Source organism: Thalassophryne amazonica, chromosome 6 (genome assembly GCF_902500255.1).
Source record: "Thalassophryne amazonica chromosome 6, fThaAma1.1, whole genome shotgun sequence".
NCBI lineage: Eukaryota > Metazoa > Chordata > Actinopteri > Batrachoidiformes > Batrachoididae > Thalassophryne > Thalassophryne amazonica.
The window spans coordinates 31,165,266-31,181,631 of NC_047108.1; the positions used below are offsets into that span (position 1 = coordinate 31,165,266).

General features: G+C 40.5%; 2 protein-coding genes across 2 annotated transcripts in view; one reads left to right on the top strand and one right to left on the bottom strand.

Annotated features, from left to right (window-relative positions):
- Window positions 1-4,695, top strand: part of dffb (DNA fragmentation factor, beta polypeptide (caspase-activated DNase)) — a 33,555-nt gene extending 28,860 nt beyond the window's left edge. Inside the window, exons 7-8 of the mRNA XM_034171462.1 lie at window positions 2,185-2,285; window positions 4,166-4,695. Coding sequence (XP_034027353.1) covers window positions 2,185-2,285; window positions 4,166-4,397 — 333 coding nt within the window. The 3' untranslated portion in view covers window positions 4,398-4,695. The remainder of the gene's footprint in view (window positions 1-2,184; window positions 2,286-4,165) is intronic.
- Window positions 4,696-4,815: 120 nt separating this feature from the next.
- The window catches only part of c6h1orf174 (chromosome 6 C1orf174 homolog), a 20,436-nt gene continuing 8,885 nt past the window's right edge, over window positions 4,816-16,366 (bottom strand). The window contains exons 3-4 of the mRNA XM_034171924.1: window positions 10,853-11,188; window positions 4,816-5,561 (exon numbers count right to left, since the gene is read on the bottom strand). Of these exons, the coding sequence (XP_034027815.1) occupies window positions 5,427-5,561; window positions 10,853-11,188 (471 nt within the window). The 3' untranslated portion in view covers window positions 4,816-5,426. The remainder of the gene's footprint in view (window positions 5,562-10,852; window positions 11,189-16,366) is intronic.

The window sequence follows — 16,366 nt, forward strand, 5'->3', positions numbered from 1 at the left end:
GACCAGTACCAGTCTTCTTTGAAGAGACTTTGTCTTTTTTCAGGAGACTTTGTCTCCAACATGATTTCAAACTTCACATGAACTTGTTATGATCCCTATGGAACTATATGCTCACTGGCCACTTCAGTGGTGCCACTGTTCAACTGTGCATTAAAGCAAATATCTTCGCAGCTAATCAAGTAGCAGAAACTCAGTGCATATACTCATGTTGGTGTGGTTAAGAGGATCTGCTAAAGTTCAAACCAAGCATTAGAGGGAGAAGAATTGGGATTTTCAGACAACCATCTCTAAGGTCCACAGCAGGGGTGGGCACAAGTGTGCCCTGTAGCACAGAGACCATGCAGGTTTTCCTTACTACCGATCAGCTCAGCAGGTGATTTCAGTGATCATCAGGTGTTACAGTTGAGGGGAGAAGCTCATCAGTAAACCAACCTGTTGAGGTGATTGGTTGCAAAGAAAACCTGCACTGTCTTGGCCCTTATTGCCCACCCCTGGTCTACAGAGAACCATCCAAAAAATAAATAAATAAATAAAAAAAAGTAAGAGATCCAGTGAGCATTGGTTCTGCGGTTGAAAGTTCCTTGTTGATGGCAGAGGTTAGAGAAGAGTGGCTTGGTTGGATCAAGCAGATAGAAATGCACCAGTAAAACAAATAGCCACTGATTAGAAAGATGGTTTGCAGAAGAGCATCTCTGAACGCACAACATATTGAAGCTGGAATTTCCTGTCAGCTAAGAAAAGGAAACTCAGGCTATGATGGGAACAAGTTCACCAAAATTGGACAATGGCAGATTGTAACATCATCACCTCGTCTGATGTGTCTCGCTTTCAGTTGAGTTTCTCAGATGGTTGGGTCAGAATTTGGTATCAACAACATGAAAGCATGGTCCAGGTCACATAATACAACTTGGTAGTCAAGAGGATGACCCCCTTTTGTAATTTCAGGATGAAATTTATTTAGAGGTGTTAGTCTACTGGTTAAGTGTTGGGCTGCAGACCAGAGGATCCTCAGTTCAAAACCCAGCCAGACCGGAAAAATCACTAAGGGCCGTGGGCAAAGTCCTTAATCCCCTAATTGCTCCCGGAGTGTGAGCACCTTGCATGGCATCGGTGTGTGTGTGTCTGTGTGAATGCATTTTGAGCTTCTGATGCAGATGGGAAAGCGCTATATAAATGTAGTCCATTTACCATTTTAGACATGGAAGACAAATGTAAAATTTCAATGATGAAAACATTTATATATTTCTAAAATTATTAAACAGAATCCTGTTTTAGGAGAACTGAGCCACAGTAATGTTAAAACTCGTACTTTGGGTAGTAATAGATGATCGCACATAAATACATTATCATGTTCCAAAGCAAACATCGGTCTGAACAGATATTCAATGCAAGTGTACAGGACAAGCAAGAAACGCCACCAAAAAATGCTTCTTGTTGTGACTGAACAAATCAAAATGTCATTAGATGTTTCAGGAAATAATAACCCAGTGAATGTGAAGAAACTTTAAAATGACTGATTATACAGGCAGGTACTCTGGACCTGCCACAACACTGCAGCTCTCCACAAAGTCCGTAGAGGTCGGTTGTTTAACAGCTCGTTCTTATTGTTTTCCAGTGATGTCATTGAGTATTTTTACAAAGCTGTGGCCAAATATTGAGGTGATTCTGAATGTATAAAATATTCTGTTCAAATAAATATTGACGGTCTTCAAATTGAAATAGCTCATCTGTACATTGAACACATGCAGCAGAGGTCCAGTTGAACGCGAGTCACATTTGTCGTAAACATGCACAGTGAAGCTATTAACAACTTGACTGGTGATATGAAGTGTCGACAGGATTTTTCACCACGTGCAGCATCTGTGGTAAACTGACCACAGCCAGCAGTATTTCTGCACCCGTTGCACGGATTACGCAGAACCTGACTCGGGTCGCTTCAGTGCACTGTGGATATTTAACTGCCATTACAGCTGCTTTGAATAATTTTTAAAAAAGCATTGATTTTAGGTGTCTCAATGGTGAGCAGATCATTCAGAGGTTTGGTTGCACACTGTTTGAATATGGCCAGGGTTGTAAAAAAGCAGCCTGTTCCAGCAGTACTGGCTGTCTGAGAGAGACCATATTTTGGCACATTTTGAGAAAAGTGAACCTTGTTTTCCGATGTTCATGCTGTTTGCTCCTCAGGGATCCTTTGACCAGGAGAGGTGTCCGTCTCTCCACTCCATCAACCCGTACAGCAGCCGAGAGAGCAGGATCATCTTCAGCACCTGGAATCTCGACCACAGGTTGGACAAGATGCCCGTGTTTCCTCAGGAATGTCTGATCGATTTGTTGGTCCACTACAGTAATGGCCCCGCCTCACCCAAATCTCTCTAATGGCCCAAAAAAAACCCTCAAAGCCAAATAGTCCAGGTCCGAAATATTTGATCTTAAATAACGAGCAACACGTTGACACTGCGGCCTCTCCGTTAATAATTCAAATTGTACTCATTGTTTAAACTTTGTCATTAGTGTTATTTACAAATTAAAACACTGATCCGATAACATTAAATCCTTCAGTAGTTTGTTTCAACACCAGACGAGAGCAAATCGGCAGGAATGATTCAAAACCGCTAATGACAAATTGAAGCCCATTTAACATACGTATGCTGTGTTCCTTTTGATATAATGTTTAGAAACACTGGTGTTGTAAACATTTTGAAATGTGTTGCACATAAGTATGTAGCCATGTCCTTTACAGATTGTCATCAGTGACTTGCAGTGCCATTAAACAGTTTGGTATTGTCCCCACACATGGGTCCTGCTGTCTATTTGATCCCAGTTCTCTGCTGATGAGATTTTTTTTAGGGAACAGTCACATGAAGGCGATTGCACCCTTGTTGGCTGAGGGCTACACAAAGGTGGGCAGCAGTTTTTAATTTTACAGAACCCGTTAAGCAGGTGGCAGACACGGCTGGTTGCTTTTTGATTGTTCTGGTGCATTAAAGTTCACTGTGAATACGTTTTGTCTTCATTATCTCCTCTTTAATTTGGAAAATTATAGGAGGATGGAGTTATTTGTCTACATAGATTAGTAGGTTTAGACTAACTTATCTACATTTTACCCTTACAAGCACATGCAGCTTCTTTTAGGTGAAAAATACTCACAGGATTGGATATAACTATGAAAATATAAAAGAAATAGAACTTTTGATCCAGAGTACTCAGTAGGTCAACAGTCTTGTTATTTTGCACTCAGCTCTCACCTGGACTCAAAGTGAAACCATCATATCAGAAAGAAAAAAAAAAGTTATTACAAGACATCATGGTATTTTATTAGGAACAGCTTGCTAAAGCGTGAAACACACCACCGCTGTCATATGTGCATTGTGTCGGACGTGCATCACAAGCAGCAGGTACACAAATTCAGACCGAGCTGTATTTGGGATGCATTTGTGTCGTCGTTCAATCTTTCCACATCACTTCTTTTATTCCACACTATATCAACTTTGATGGGTTTTTGGATGTGATTTTTACAGGCTGGAGTAAATTTGGACCTTTTTGTGTGCATGGAATTATTGTAAATTTTTTTTAACCGGCTTGTTTAGCTGCATACAGTGCCTCCCTGAACAGACACTTTGAACATTTAGTAATATATATAAATAATATGAATGCATATTCAATTGACTCAGCATCCACTTTTCTTTAGTTCGATTTTTCTATTCTAGAGCTTGCAGATGATGGAGCTCCATGTGGGTTTATTTGAGGAACGTTTGTCAAAGAGCAGAAAGTGATTTTTCATATCTTTTTTCCCCAGTCATAGAAACTCCAGTAAAAGGTGGTGTTATTGTCTGTCTATGGTTAATTTTACTGTATTTTAGCTGCCTGCTGTGTGGGTGGGGGGGAATATGTGCCTGGACTTTTCTTTAGAGGGACGCAACCCACACATCTGAGACGCTTTGCTTCAGGGTGCAGAGTTTAATCTCAACACGAACATCTAAATGGAAAAAAAAAAAATCAAGACATGATGCAGCTGTGATGTTTTCTGTGTTTCGGACCGAATGTATGGAAATTGACTGACTTTTAGCTTCAGGACTACTTAAAATTACCGTTTAAAATGAATGTGTGAATTCATGCTGCCATGAGTACAACCACTGATGGTTTTCCTTCTTAAACTCATGTTTAGGATCGAGAAGAAGAGGGCGATCATTCCCACCCTGCTGGACTCTCTGCAGAATCACATGAGTTCCGACATCAATCTGGACTATTTCTACGAGCTGCTGTTCACGAGGAGCAACCTGAAGCTGGTGCACATCGTCTGCCACAAGAAAGGCGTTCACAACCTGCAGTGTGACACCACCAAGATTTTTAAACAGGCCAAATATGAGTCAAAAGGCAAACGCAGGCGTCTGCTCTGAGATGTTTTTAGTCAAAACTGTTGTTTTCATTGATAATCATGTATTTTGTCACTTTTGTGACTTACATATCATCTGCAGTATATATATTTTTTTAATTAAGTCAGTGTTGTTTGAAGCTGTCATGGAGACTGGACCTGCTGGGTTAAAGTCTGCAGACAAAATCTTCAGTCAAGAACAACTTTATTTCTTTTTACATTGTAAATGTAGTTTGGTTATAGTGAAAACTCAAAGTTGCATAGCAATATGAAAAATGTTTTTTGTATGAATAAGGCATGAATTAAAAAGGTAGCAAAATTAATTGTCTGAGTGGATGAACAGTGTAATCAACAATATACAAAGATAAAGATAAGCCCAGCATCACTGCAATCATTAACCAAAAACAAAAAAACACAATATTTGTTTGATATACATTTGCAGATTTTTTTTTTTTTTTGGACGGCCCCATGGTGATATTTACAGACAGAAGCTGCCAGACACACTGAGCACATGGTGCTCAGTTGGTTAAACTCTCTGCTGCAGCATCTTTGGTCACTCAGTCATCCGCTTTAAATCATGACACTGCTTCAATAAGTGTTCAGCATTGTTACTAGTTTTCCTGCTCATGCTACACTAATGACCCTTCCTCAGAGCATAAACTGCTTTTTGAATGCTGACATTTATAGTTTCCTGTAACAAGCAAATATAGTTGCTCCGTATTCACAGTTCCATCGTCCAAACATTTTTTGTTTTCCATAAAGTAATAGAATCTTTGCTTAAAATTAACCAACACAGTTGTCACTCTTCAAAGCTTTAAAAGGCCGCTAAATAATGTGGCACGTGGACACGGTGGTGCTTTCAGCCCATCTTGTTAACATTTTAAAAATGACCACCTGATTCTAGAGATAAAGTCAGGCTTGTTCAGATGATAAATTGACCAATGAGCTGGCAGCAGAGATGCACCAGCTACATTCAGCATTGAGTGGCGGCATTTTGATTTGACCAGTTTATATGGACAGGTGTAACGTGAGTTCCCATTGGTCCCTCCAGCTGTCAGAGCAGGAGGTCATCAGGCGTCTCCTCCACCATCAGGCCTCCCTCTTCATCGCTCTCCTCTCTGGCATAGTAACGCCTCCTCCTGTGCTGCCTCCGGACGCGGTCTGATGATGATGATCTCTGCGGAAGGTCCTGTTACACATAAGAGTCGTCATTAAGTTTAAAAACAAGATTACTAACCCTAACCGCAGAACTGATCAGGTTTTGATCATTAAAGTATCAAAGCTTCTACCTGCTGTTGGAAACTTCATGTGTGCCTGTCACACCACCAGCGAATGCACTACAACACAAGATCAACATAGCCAGGCTTTCTTCATGTGAGCTGGCTCCACAAACCTTAATGCTGTGATCAGATGCAACTGGTATCGCCACAGCTCTTAACCCAGGCTCTGTGCGCATTCCCATCAAAAATTGTCATTTGAAGCTTCTTCCACAAAAACAGACCTATTGTGTCCTGTATTTGAACACCCTGCAATTTTGCAAGTTCTCCCACTTAGAAATCATGGAGTGGTCTGAAATTTTCCTCACTGTACACACACACACAGTGCCCGCAGAAAGTATTCAGAGCTTCACTTTTTCCACATTTTATGTTACAGCGTTAATCCAAAATCTAGTAAATTAATTTTCTTTCCCTCAAAATTCTACTCACAAGGCCTCATAATGACAACATGAAAGTTTTAAACTTTTTTGTAAATTCATAAAAAAAAAAAAATAATAATAATAATGGGACTTACTTTTATGGCGGCCATGTGAAAGGGCGTTTGTCGTTCTGCTCTTTGTGCGTCATTTAAAATATATTTTTTTCTGCTAGAATTTATAGTGTTAATGTGTGCGTGTTAATGCCTAAAGCAGCAAAAACTGGTCAAGAAGTGAGAGAAAACTCAAAAAACAACCCAAGCTAACTGACTACCATCTTCGTGGCCAGACACAGAGAGCTAATGCTAGCACAGCTCGCATGGCAAAAAAAAAATCACATAACACAGAAGACAGTGACATGGTCTGTGCGCTGAACTGACAGGGCATTGCCGCCGACAGCAGTCGCTGATGAGATCTCTGGTTCTGGACGTCCCAGCTGGGGAACACGTATCGTGTTTAGACGGACATGACCTTACACTGTCCACTGTGACACGCATGGGTCTGCTTGCTGTCCTCAAGTGGACATAAATAAAAACATATCGCTGTTGCGATGGGCTGCAGCTAGTGGCGTGCACACTGACAGGCTGTCCCAGGTGAAACGGACTGTCAGATCATAAGGAGCAGGCGATTTGAATGTCATGTCACCCACGTAAGCTCTGTTCCACATGACGCGGTCTGTCCTGCGACCTGCCGCCCACAGGACACGCGTGTCGGGCTGGACACGCCCGTGGCCGACTGCACATGCCTGGCCAGCAGATATGGACATAATAAGAGTGCACTGTTTCATTCACGTCATGTGTCATGACTGTATGTCTCTGACCATGGGTCATCTACAGAGGAACAGATGGTTGATACTTGTATTGTCCGCTCGATAAGAGGGATTCAATAAAATGTGTTTTTTATGGTGTGTGGTGTTTCATTTTGTTTTCTCCACAGCAGAGGCACGATGTGGTGCTGTTTAGTTTTTTTTTTCTTCCTCCACAACGGGCAATTACGGCACTTTTTTCGCCGTCTACATCATCTAATTTCTTTCTTTTTTTAAAAAATACGTTTATCTCCTTGTTGATTTCAGGCATTTTACGCTTCTGTTATAGGACAGCGATGGTAGGGCAGTGGTAAAGTTTCTGTCTGTCAATCAGAGCTTTTGTAAATTGCAGGTTCGGGTGGCATGTATTTTTTCCCATAGCAGCTGCGTGATGTGGTTCCACATGCTAAAGCTGTTCGCACCGTGTTCCCGTGCATGTGCACGAAACCATTGCAGCCGGATTGTTCACGCCTGCCGACTGTGTGTCCCTCCCGACGTCGGATCAATGTTTACGTGGTTCGCTCATTTGGGATGTTTCGCCCCGATTCCTACTTATTCGTGTTATGTGTGAAGGGGCCCTTAACCTCAAACACACTCTTAACATACTCTTCCTTTAAAATGACCCCAACACCATTTCTCTTCCTATCTTCACCATGATACAACAACTTGAATACCCCACCTGCGCCTTTGCTGTTACTTCCATTCCACTTGGTCTGTTGCACACACAATGTATCTACCTTTCTCCTCTCCATCATATCAGCCAGCTCTCTCCCTTTACCAGTCATACTGCCAACATTTAAAGTCCAGACTCTCACGTCTACCCTTTTAGTTTTCCTATTCTCCTCCTCTTCGTCTTCACCCAGCCATAGCCCAATTTCCACCGGCACCCTGTTGGGCAACAGTAGTGGTCGTTATTAACCCGGGCCTCAACTGATCCAGTATGGAAATTCGATTTGGACACCAACTTTATTTTGGCGCGTTTTATACCAGATGCCCTTCCTGACAACTCTACTCATTTATCTGGGTGTTGGGACCGCCACTCAGAATGTACTGGCTGCACACTCCATATGAGAGATATGAACTCAATCCTCTGCCAGCAGAGGAGACCTGGCTACCAGAGAGAAAGGAAGAGAAAAAAAAGATAATTTATTTTCACAGCCATACAGTCTTGCAGACATGTTACAAGAGTCATGCACAGCAGGACAGTTTTGACTTATGGTTAAAATTTTTAACAAACTAATTCCGGACAAGTTATTGAAATTAATGTCACCCTTACTGTAACGTGTGTGTTGCTTGGGTTTTATAAATAAATCTGTATTTGTAAATATGTCACATTGTTTTTTTTTATTTGTAAAAAGAAAAAAGGCAATTCGAAAACTGACATTTCTGTTTAAGTGATTCAGAACTTAGCGAATGTGTGCCAATTAGTATTCACACTTCCATCCAGTAGATGGCAGTGTTCATGGCAGTGTAAATACCAATTGCCACACATTCGCTAAGTGCTGAATCACTTAAACAGAATTTTCAGTTTTCAAATTGCCTTTTTTGTTTGCAAATGAAAAAAATGGCATATTTACAAATACAAGTACATATTTATTTGTAAAAAGCAGCACACGCATTACAGTAACTTGTGTGTGGGTATATAACTGACCAACCACTGATGACAGGAAAGTCTTTTTCCCACAATGCCTTTTGGCATGTGTGTCTGTAAACGCTAAAGCCTTCAAAATTAGTCTATTACTTTAAAACTAAATTTATAGCTGATATTTCACTTTGTAAAAACAAAAGAGGTGATGTTAATTTCGATAACATGCCCAGAATTAGTTTGTTTAAAATTTTAACCATAAGTCAAAACTGCCTTGCTATGCATCTCTCCTGCAACACGTCTGCAAGATTGTACAGCTGTGAAATTAAGTGATCTTATTTTTCTCTCCCTTTCTCTCTGGTCACCAGGTCTCTTTTGCTGAGAGAAGGCTGATCATAGACAGAAGCGCTGGCTCGTTGTTGTTAGTGATTGCCTTTGAATTTACTCAGAAGTATCAGTAGCTGCCAGTGTACTGGAGTCAATACTAAAAGTTATTGGTTTAGCTTTTTGCTGTTAACTTCCACTATTTTTTTTTTTTTTTTTTTTTTTTTAGGGGTTTCTCAGTTTAGCTTTATAAAAATCAACTTTTCAGTTAGCGGATTAAAGGTTATCGAAGCTAACTTTTTGGTTAGCTGTGCCCACCACTGGTCCATACATACATACAAGTATATACATACAGTAGTGTTCAGAATAATAGTAGTGCTATGTGACTAAAAAGATTAATCCAGGTTTTGAGTATATTTCTAATTGTTACATGGGAAACAAGGTACCAGTAGATTCTCACAAATCCAACAAGACCAAGCATTCATGGTATGCACACTCTTAAGGCCATGAAATTGGGCTATTAGTAAAAAAAAAGAAAAAAAAAGTAGAAAAGGGGGTGTTCACAATAATAGTAGTGTGGCATTCAGTCAGTGAGTTTGTCGATTTTGTGGAACAAACAGGTGTGAATCAGGTGTCCCCTATGTAAGGATGAAGCCAGCACCTGTTGAACATGCTTTTCTCTTTGAAAGCCTGAGGAAAATGAGACGTTCAAGACATTGTTCAGAAGAACAGCGTAGTTTGATTAAAAAGTTGATTGCAGAGGGGAAAACTTATATGCAGGTGCAAAAAATTATAGGCTGTTTATCTACAATGATCTCCAATGCTTTAAAATGGACAAAAAAAAAAAAAACGGAAGAAAACGGAAAACAACCATCAAAATGGATAGAAGAATAACCAGAATGGCAAAGGCTCACCCACTGATCAGCTCCAAGATGATCAAAGATGGTCTGGAGTTACCTGTAAGTGCTGTGACAGTTAGAAGACGCCTGTGTGAAGTTAACTTATTTGCAAGAATCCCCCGCAAAGTCCCTCCTTCTTTTTGGGTCCAAGGGCCGCAGACAGTTTGTGAGACGATCCCCAAACTCTGAATTCAAGCCACAGTTCACAGTGAAGACAGTGAAGCATGGTGGTGCAAGCATCATGATATGTGCATGTTTCTCCTACTATGGTGTTGGGCCTATAAACAGCATACCAGGTATCATGGATCAGTTTGGATATGTCAAAATACTTGAAGAGGTCATGTTGTCTTATGCTGAAGAGGACATGCCCTTGAAATGGGTGTTTCAACAAGACAATGACCTCAAGCACACTAGTAAACAAGCAAAATCTTGGTTCCAAACCAAGAAAATTAATGCCTCGCAGATGTGAAGAAATCATGAAAAACTGTGGTTATACAACTAAATACTAGTTTAGTGATTCACAGGATTGCTAAAGAAGTAGTCTGAACATAACAGTTTTGAGTTTGTAGCGTCAACAGCAGATGCTACTATTATTTTGAACACCCCCTTTTCTACTTTTTTTTTTTTTTTTTACTAATAGCCCAATTTCATAGCCTTAAGAGTGTGCATATCATGAATGCTTGATGTTGGATTTGTGAGAATCTACTGGTACCTTGGGGGGGGGATAGCATTTGATGATTTGAAGTGTCGACATGAAATCATCAGCACTAATTCAGGATGAATTTTTCTATAGCTCAAAAATTTCACCCAGATTTCAAAACTGGTGCCGATAATGGCCATAACTACTGCATATACCAAGTTTGTTCAAGATTGACAAAAGATGGACCAAAAAATTACTGTGATTCTTCAAAACACTCACTTTGCTATTCAGGATGAAACAGGAAGTAATGGTGCTCTGTGGAATAGGGAACAAAACTCATTATAGCAGAGAACAAACCACAGATATAACATGATCTTGGACGAGACTCTGGGTGAAAAGGTTAGACTGATGATATTTTTCACAACAGACATGGAAGCTGATTACGTTTTCTGCAGACTAATAAAACTGACATCTTTAAAAAGCAGCCACCCATATTCCATGTCCACAAGTCCAAACAGAACCAAAAGTCCTCACCTGCACTGCATCCATGTTTCCAAAAAACTGCTCCACAGGAAGAATTTGATTACTGTCATCATCTGGAAAGATGTTTTTAGTGGAGTCTTCATCATCCATGCTGTCCCGTTTGCTGTGCACTCTGTGGCTACTTAGATCCAATTGCATCCTCATGTCATTCTCTTTGCCTTCCCACTCTTCCAACGACGGTGATGACGAGCACCTCGTCCTGCCTGCAGTCTGCAGGCATTCACAGCTGATAGCAGAAAGTCTCTGACCCACTTCTTCACCAGAACCAGAACTGTAGACTGCTGTCATTTTGGGGCGTTTGTTTCCTTTCCTCTTACTGGCACAGCCCTGACGGTCAAAGGTTCAAAGTTCAGGTGACGTTCCAGGTCAGCAATATAGCGTTTATCAAATAACAGTATTAGAGCAAGTATCCTTTTACAACTCGACAAAAATCAGTGAAAGATGAAACATGAGGGAAGAAAATCCTGCAGCTCTGGATCTGGACTACAACCCAGCCGAAATAGAACAAAGAATCAAATAGTTCACAGACCAAGAGAATGAAAACAAGGTGTACAAAGCTGTATGAAGAGTTTTAAATCATTTTAACAGAAGAACAGAGTGCTGGCTTCTCTTCATAAATGATCTTTGTCAGCACATCAGATGGTGTTTATAAGCTGACCAGATGGATGTCCAACAGCCAGCAAAGACCGAATCCTTTCCGAATTGATTTCTAACACATCGATTCCCCGCAACCGACAACTATTATATCATTACAGTCCGAAGCCCCGCGACTCCAGCTCCTCTTGTTTGTAATCACTTCACTATATGAATCCCAGCAAGGGCTGCGTCTATCTTTATTTTTCTGATCCATTAACCCTCTGGGGTTTGAAGGCATTTTTTTGGACAGTTTACTCGCCTGGCATAAATGTTTTATTATTGCTGTTAACAGCTCTCCCTGTATCCCACAATCAAGTTTTATGTCTCTTTTTTTTCCAGGACAACCTGTGCTTTCAGAATATATATGTTTTTGTTGTGTTTTATAAGTGTAATAAAGGTTTACAATCAGAAATAGGCAAGGAAAAAATAAAGCGAAAAATAATTTTCCACACACATTTATTCAAAACACACAGCAAACTATAACAAACAACTGTTTTGACACTTTATAAAAGTAATTTGAGGTCTTGTGTGAAAGTCTGTACAACAAAAAGGTTCAAACAATAAAACACAAATGCACATTTTGAACAATACATACAAAATGGTCTATGCGTTTTGTTGTCCATTGATATGGTAAACAGTGCTTTATGCAGAGAAAGCAACAGAGTTATCAGTAACATTCACATGCAAACTAGTGGAGCAATCCTGATAGTTACACACTGTTTGAGCATGTGAGATTGTCATCAGAGGCTCTTCGTGTGCTCCTGCTTTCACTGATCGCTGTGCGTAATGGAGAAGGGCACACTAATAGTATGTACTCATTGGAGCACCCAGAGGGCTATTCAAACGGGCCAACTAGTAACACATCACTCCTGAAAACCATCTTTGGCTTTTCACGTGAGGGAAATCTGCCCTATGATTGGATTTTGGAAAACCATGTGACAGCGAACCAATTCTGATTGGACACTCACATTGCGCACGTCATCACACAGCTTGTATGAGGAGTACAAAGATGGCTGATGGCTGGCTCAAAAGCCCGCGGAGTTAACCTTTCAGCAAAAAAAAAAAAAAAAGTAAGTTTCTATTTATAATTTAGTAAAGCTTGGTCTTAGCCGTCGTATACGATGGCATCGGCCCCAGAGGGTTAAACAAAATTATTTTTTGACTGATCTATTTTTTTCTGATCACTCAATTAAACCATTGTTTAATTTAACACTAAATAAAATAAATCATGGAAGAAAGGACTGCAAAGAGCTTTACCTGTTTTGACAGACACACACACAATTAAATGATGATTATTTTATTGTAGGTTTGTAACCATTGCTGGGACATTTAGACACATCATTAGAGCCCGACCAATATTATCGGCCGATATAAGCCCTTTTCAAAGTACTCACTATCGGCCGAAATTTTGCCGATAGAACGCCGATAATTTCTCATAAACAGAACAGTTACTGAAATAATGTTTGTGTTGGTAATGTAAAATGTCACTGCACCGTTTGTTCAGTAGATGGAACTCTGACTCCATTCAACTGAGAGCTGCTTACACCCCTGCTTAAGTGTTCATCACTGGCCCCCGTAGTTCGCTGTCACACTGCACTGATCGGCTGACAAAAGCATACAAGTTTATAAGGATCTATATCCTTATCCTGAACCTATATCTAAGTTGCAACAACAAGAGGTACAAGATCAGATGTATTTCACAACTCTTTTTAAGGATATGTATTTGCTAATTTCACAAAGGTTTAATTCTTTATTGCATTTTTTGAACTTGAAAATTCTTCTCTGTTATAAAGTTAATCAATATGAGGACAAAGCTTCAGCTTTTAGCTCATACCTTTTTTGTTAAGGGTCCAAAAAAGAACATTTTATTCATTTAAAAAAATAAATAATAATATTGGCTGATTTATCGGCTATCGGCAAATCAGCTGATTTATCGATTATCTGCATTTTTTTCATCCAGATATCGTTATTGGCATCGGCCTCAAAAAATCCATATCGGTCGGGCTCTACACATCATGGTTAAAACCTAGCAAAAAAAGTCTATGAGAAAACAGGTTTTAGACAGTTTTTCACAACACAACATGATCTAAATTAAGAAAATATACGTATAACTGAAATATGTATAGAAGCAAAACAATCAAATAAGAATACTTAGTTATCATAATAAAATCCTGTGACAAAATAATAGTGTACAAAAACATAGTTAAACCTATATGTACACTGAAAGAAAATATAAATGCAACACTTTTGTTTTTGCTCCCAATTTTTCCTGAGCTGAACTCAAAGATCTAAAACATTTTCTATATACATAGAAGGCCCATTTCTCTTAAATACTGTTCACAAAATCTGTCTAAACCTGTGTTAGTGAGCACTTCTCCTTTGCCGAGATAATCCATCCCACCTCACAGGTGTGACATATCAAGATGCTGATTAGGCAGCATGATTATTGCACAGGTGTGCCTTAGGCTGGCCACAATAAAAGGCCACTCTGAAATGTGCAGTTTTATCACACAGGACAACGCCACAGATGTCAAGTTTTTGAGGGAGCGTGCAATTGGCATGCCGACTGCAGGAATGTCCCCAGAGCGGTTTCCCATGAGTTGAATGTTCATCTCTCTACCATAAGCCATCTCCAAAGGTGTTTCAGAGAATTTGGCAGTACATCCAGCTGTGTTCACAACTGCAGACCACGTGTAACCACACCAGCCCAAGACCTCCACATTCAGCATGTTCACCTCCAAGATCATCTAAGACCAGCCACCCGGACAGCTGCCACAACAATCGGTTTGCAGAGCCAAAGAATTTCGGTACAAACTGTCAGAAATCGTCTCAGGGAAGCTCATCTGCATGCCCGTCGTCCTCATCGGGGTCTTGACCTCACTGCAGTTCATCGTCATAACCGACTTGAGTGAGCAAATGCTCACATTTGATGGCATCTGGCTTGTTGGAGAGTTGTTGTCTTCAAGTAGGAATCCTGGTTGTCACTGTTCGGGGCAGATGGCAGACAGCGTGTGTGGTGTTGTGTAGGCGAGGGGTTTGCTGATGTCAATGTTGTAGATCGTGTTGTCCATGGTGGCGGTGGGGTTATGGTAAGGGAAGGTGTATGTTATGGAGAACAAACACGTGCATTTTATTTATGGCATTTTGAATGCACAGGGATACCGTGACAAAATCCTGAGGCCCACTGTTGTGCCATTCATCCATGACCATCACCTCATGTTGCAGCATGATAATGCACGGCCCCATGTTGCAAAGACCTGTACACAATTCCTGGAAGCTGAAAACATCCCAGTTCTTTCATGCCCAGCATACTCACCGGACATGTGACCCGTTGAGCACATTTGGGTTGCTCTGGATCAGCATGTTCCAATTCCTGCCAATATCCTGTAACTTTGCACAGCCATTGAAGAGGAGTGGACTAACATTCCACAGGCCACAATCAACAACCTGGGCTAGTTTTCATGAAGCAGTCTACTAAGCTTACTTGGTCCACTAAGGATCGTTGCCCAACATTATCCGTCTAATCTCCATTTCACATCAATGGCTAAACTTGTAGATTTGCCGTCTTACATTAGTCGAAGATTTTCACGGTCATAGCGGTCTCACGAGTGCTGTTGCCAAGAAAAGCCTCCCGTGCACAATAGTTTTCTTTACTTCCAGGTTGGTCCGTCTGCTACAAACATGGCTGAGTCCGCCGCAGCAGAGTAGAAACGCTCCCAACCTCAGCGTCCATAATCATCTCCAATGAATTACTCCGGTCCCGGAACACTCGCTGCAAGTCTCTCCTTCCTTTCTCCTCCATCAAGCGATGGTACATGATAGCCGCCTTTTTTGAGGTAAGACACTGAGGTTTTGTAGACTAAAATAAGATAAGCCTTCTCTGTACCAGGCTAAAAACTTTAGTCGGGTAATGCAAAACTTTAACCGACTAAGCACTTTATGCAACGGCTAACATTAAAAGATGAGTCGACTAAGTGAGGTTAGTTCACTGAACAAGATTAGACTGCTTTACGAAACCGGACCCCGATCAACTCTATGCGAAGGAGATGTGTTGCACTGCCTGAGGCAAATGGTGGTCACACCGGATACTGACTGGTTTTCTGTAGAGTGCCTTAATTGAGAGAGTGGTGTCAACTCAGAACATGGTTCCAACTGTGCTGAACTACTGAATGAACCTTTTATGTTTTCAACATTTTTTTTTAATCATTTAACCACATACAGCAACACATCCAGGTACAGGTGCTGTCAAAATAAATATAAAAATAGTTAAGCTATCAAATTTACAATTTATGATGACTTAATTAATTTAAAGCCTGATTTATGCAGCTGTACAGCTGTAATTCTGTGTCATGCAATGACATGCATGACAGTTTTAAAGTTCTCCGTCTATTGATTATGCTTTATTCTGGACTAATTTGACCCTCAAGCTTTTCTTTCTACAATCATCACCTCCAATTTAAAAGGTAAGCTGCACAATTTCCTCCTTTACTGACTTTGTGCTGTAAAGTTGTGGACTTTTCTGATCCATTTGTAATCAGCGTGAAGCAGTGAAAGCAGAAAAGTGTCAAATCACAGCCTTTTGTGTCTGATTTACCGGGTGCACGTCAAGCCACATCTCAACCAACCAAGGTTGGTCCAAGTCTGAGCCTATTAGTTACATAAATGACTGGTCCCACTTTACTCGAATCTGCGAGTGTCAGAGCACTGAACTTTAATTTGTACCTCTGTTACTGTGCACGTCCAGACTGATCAGGGTTTTTAATGTAAATACATTGCGATTGGATGGGACATTTTATCCGATGTGAGTGAAAAATCCGTTATACAAAATCAGTTATATACGGTGTTTATTACATGGAAAACAATACAAAA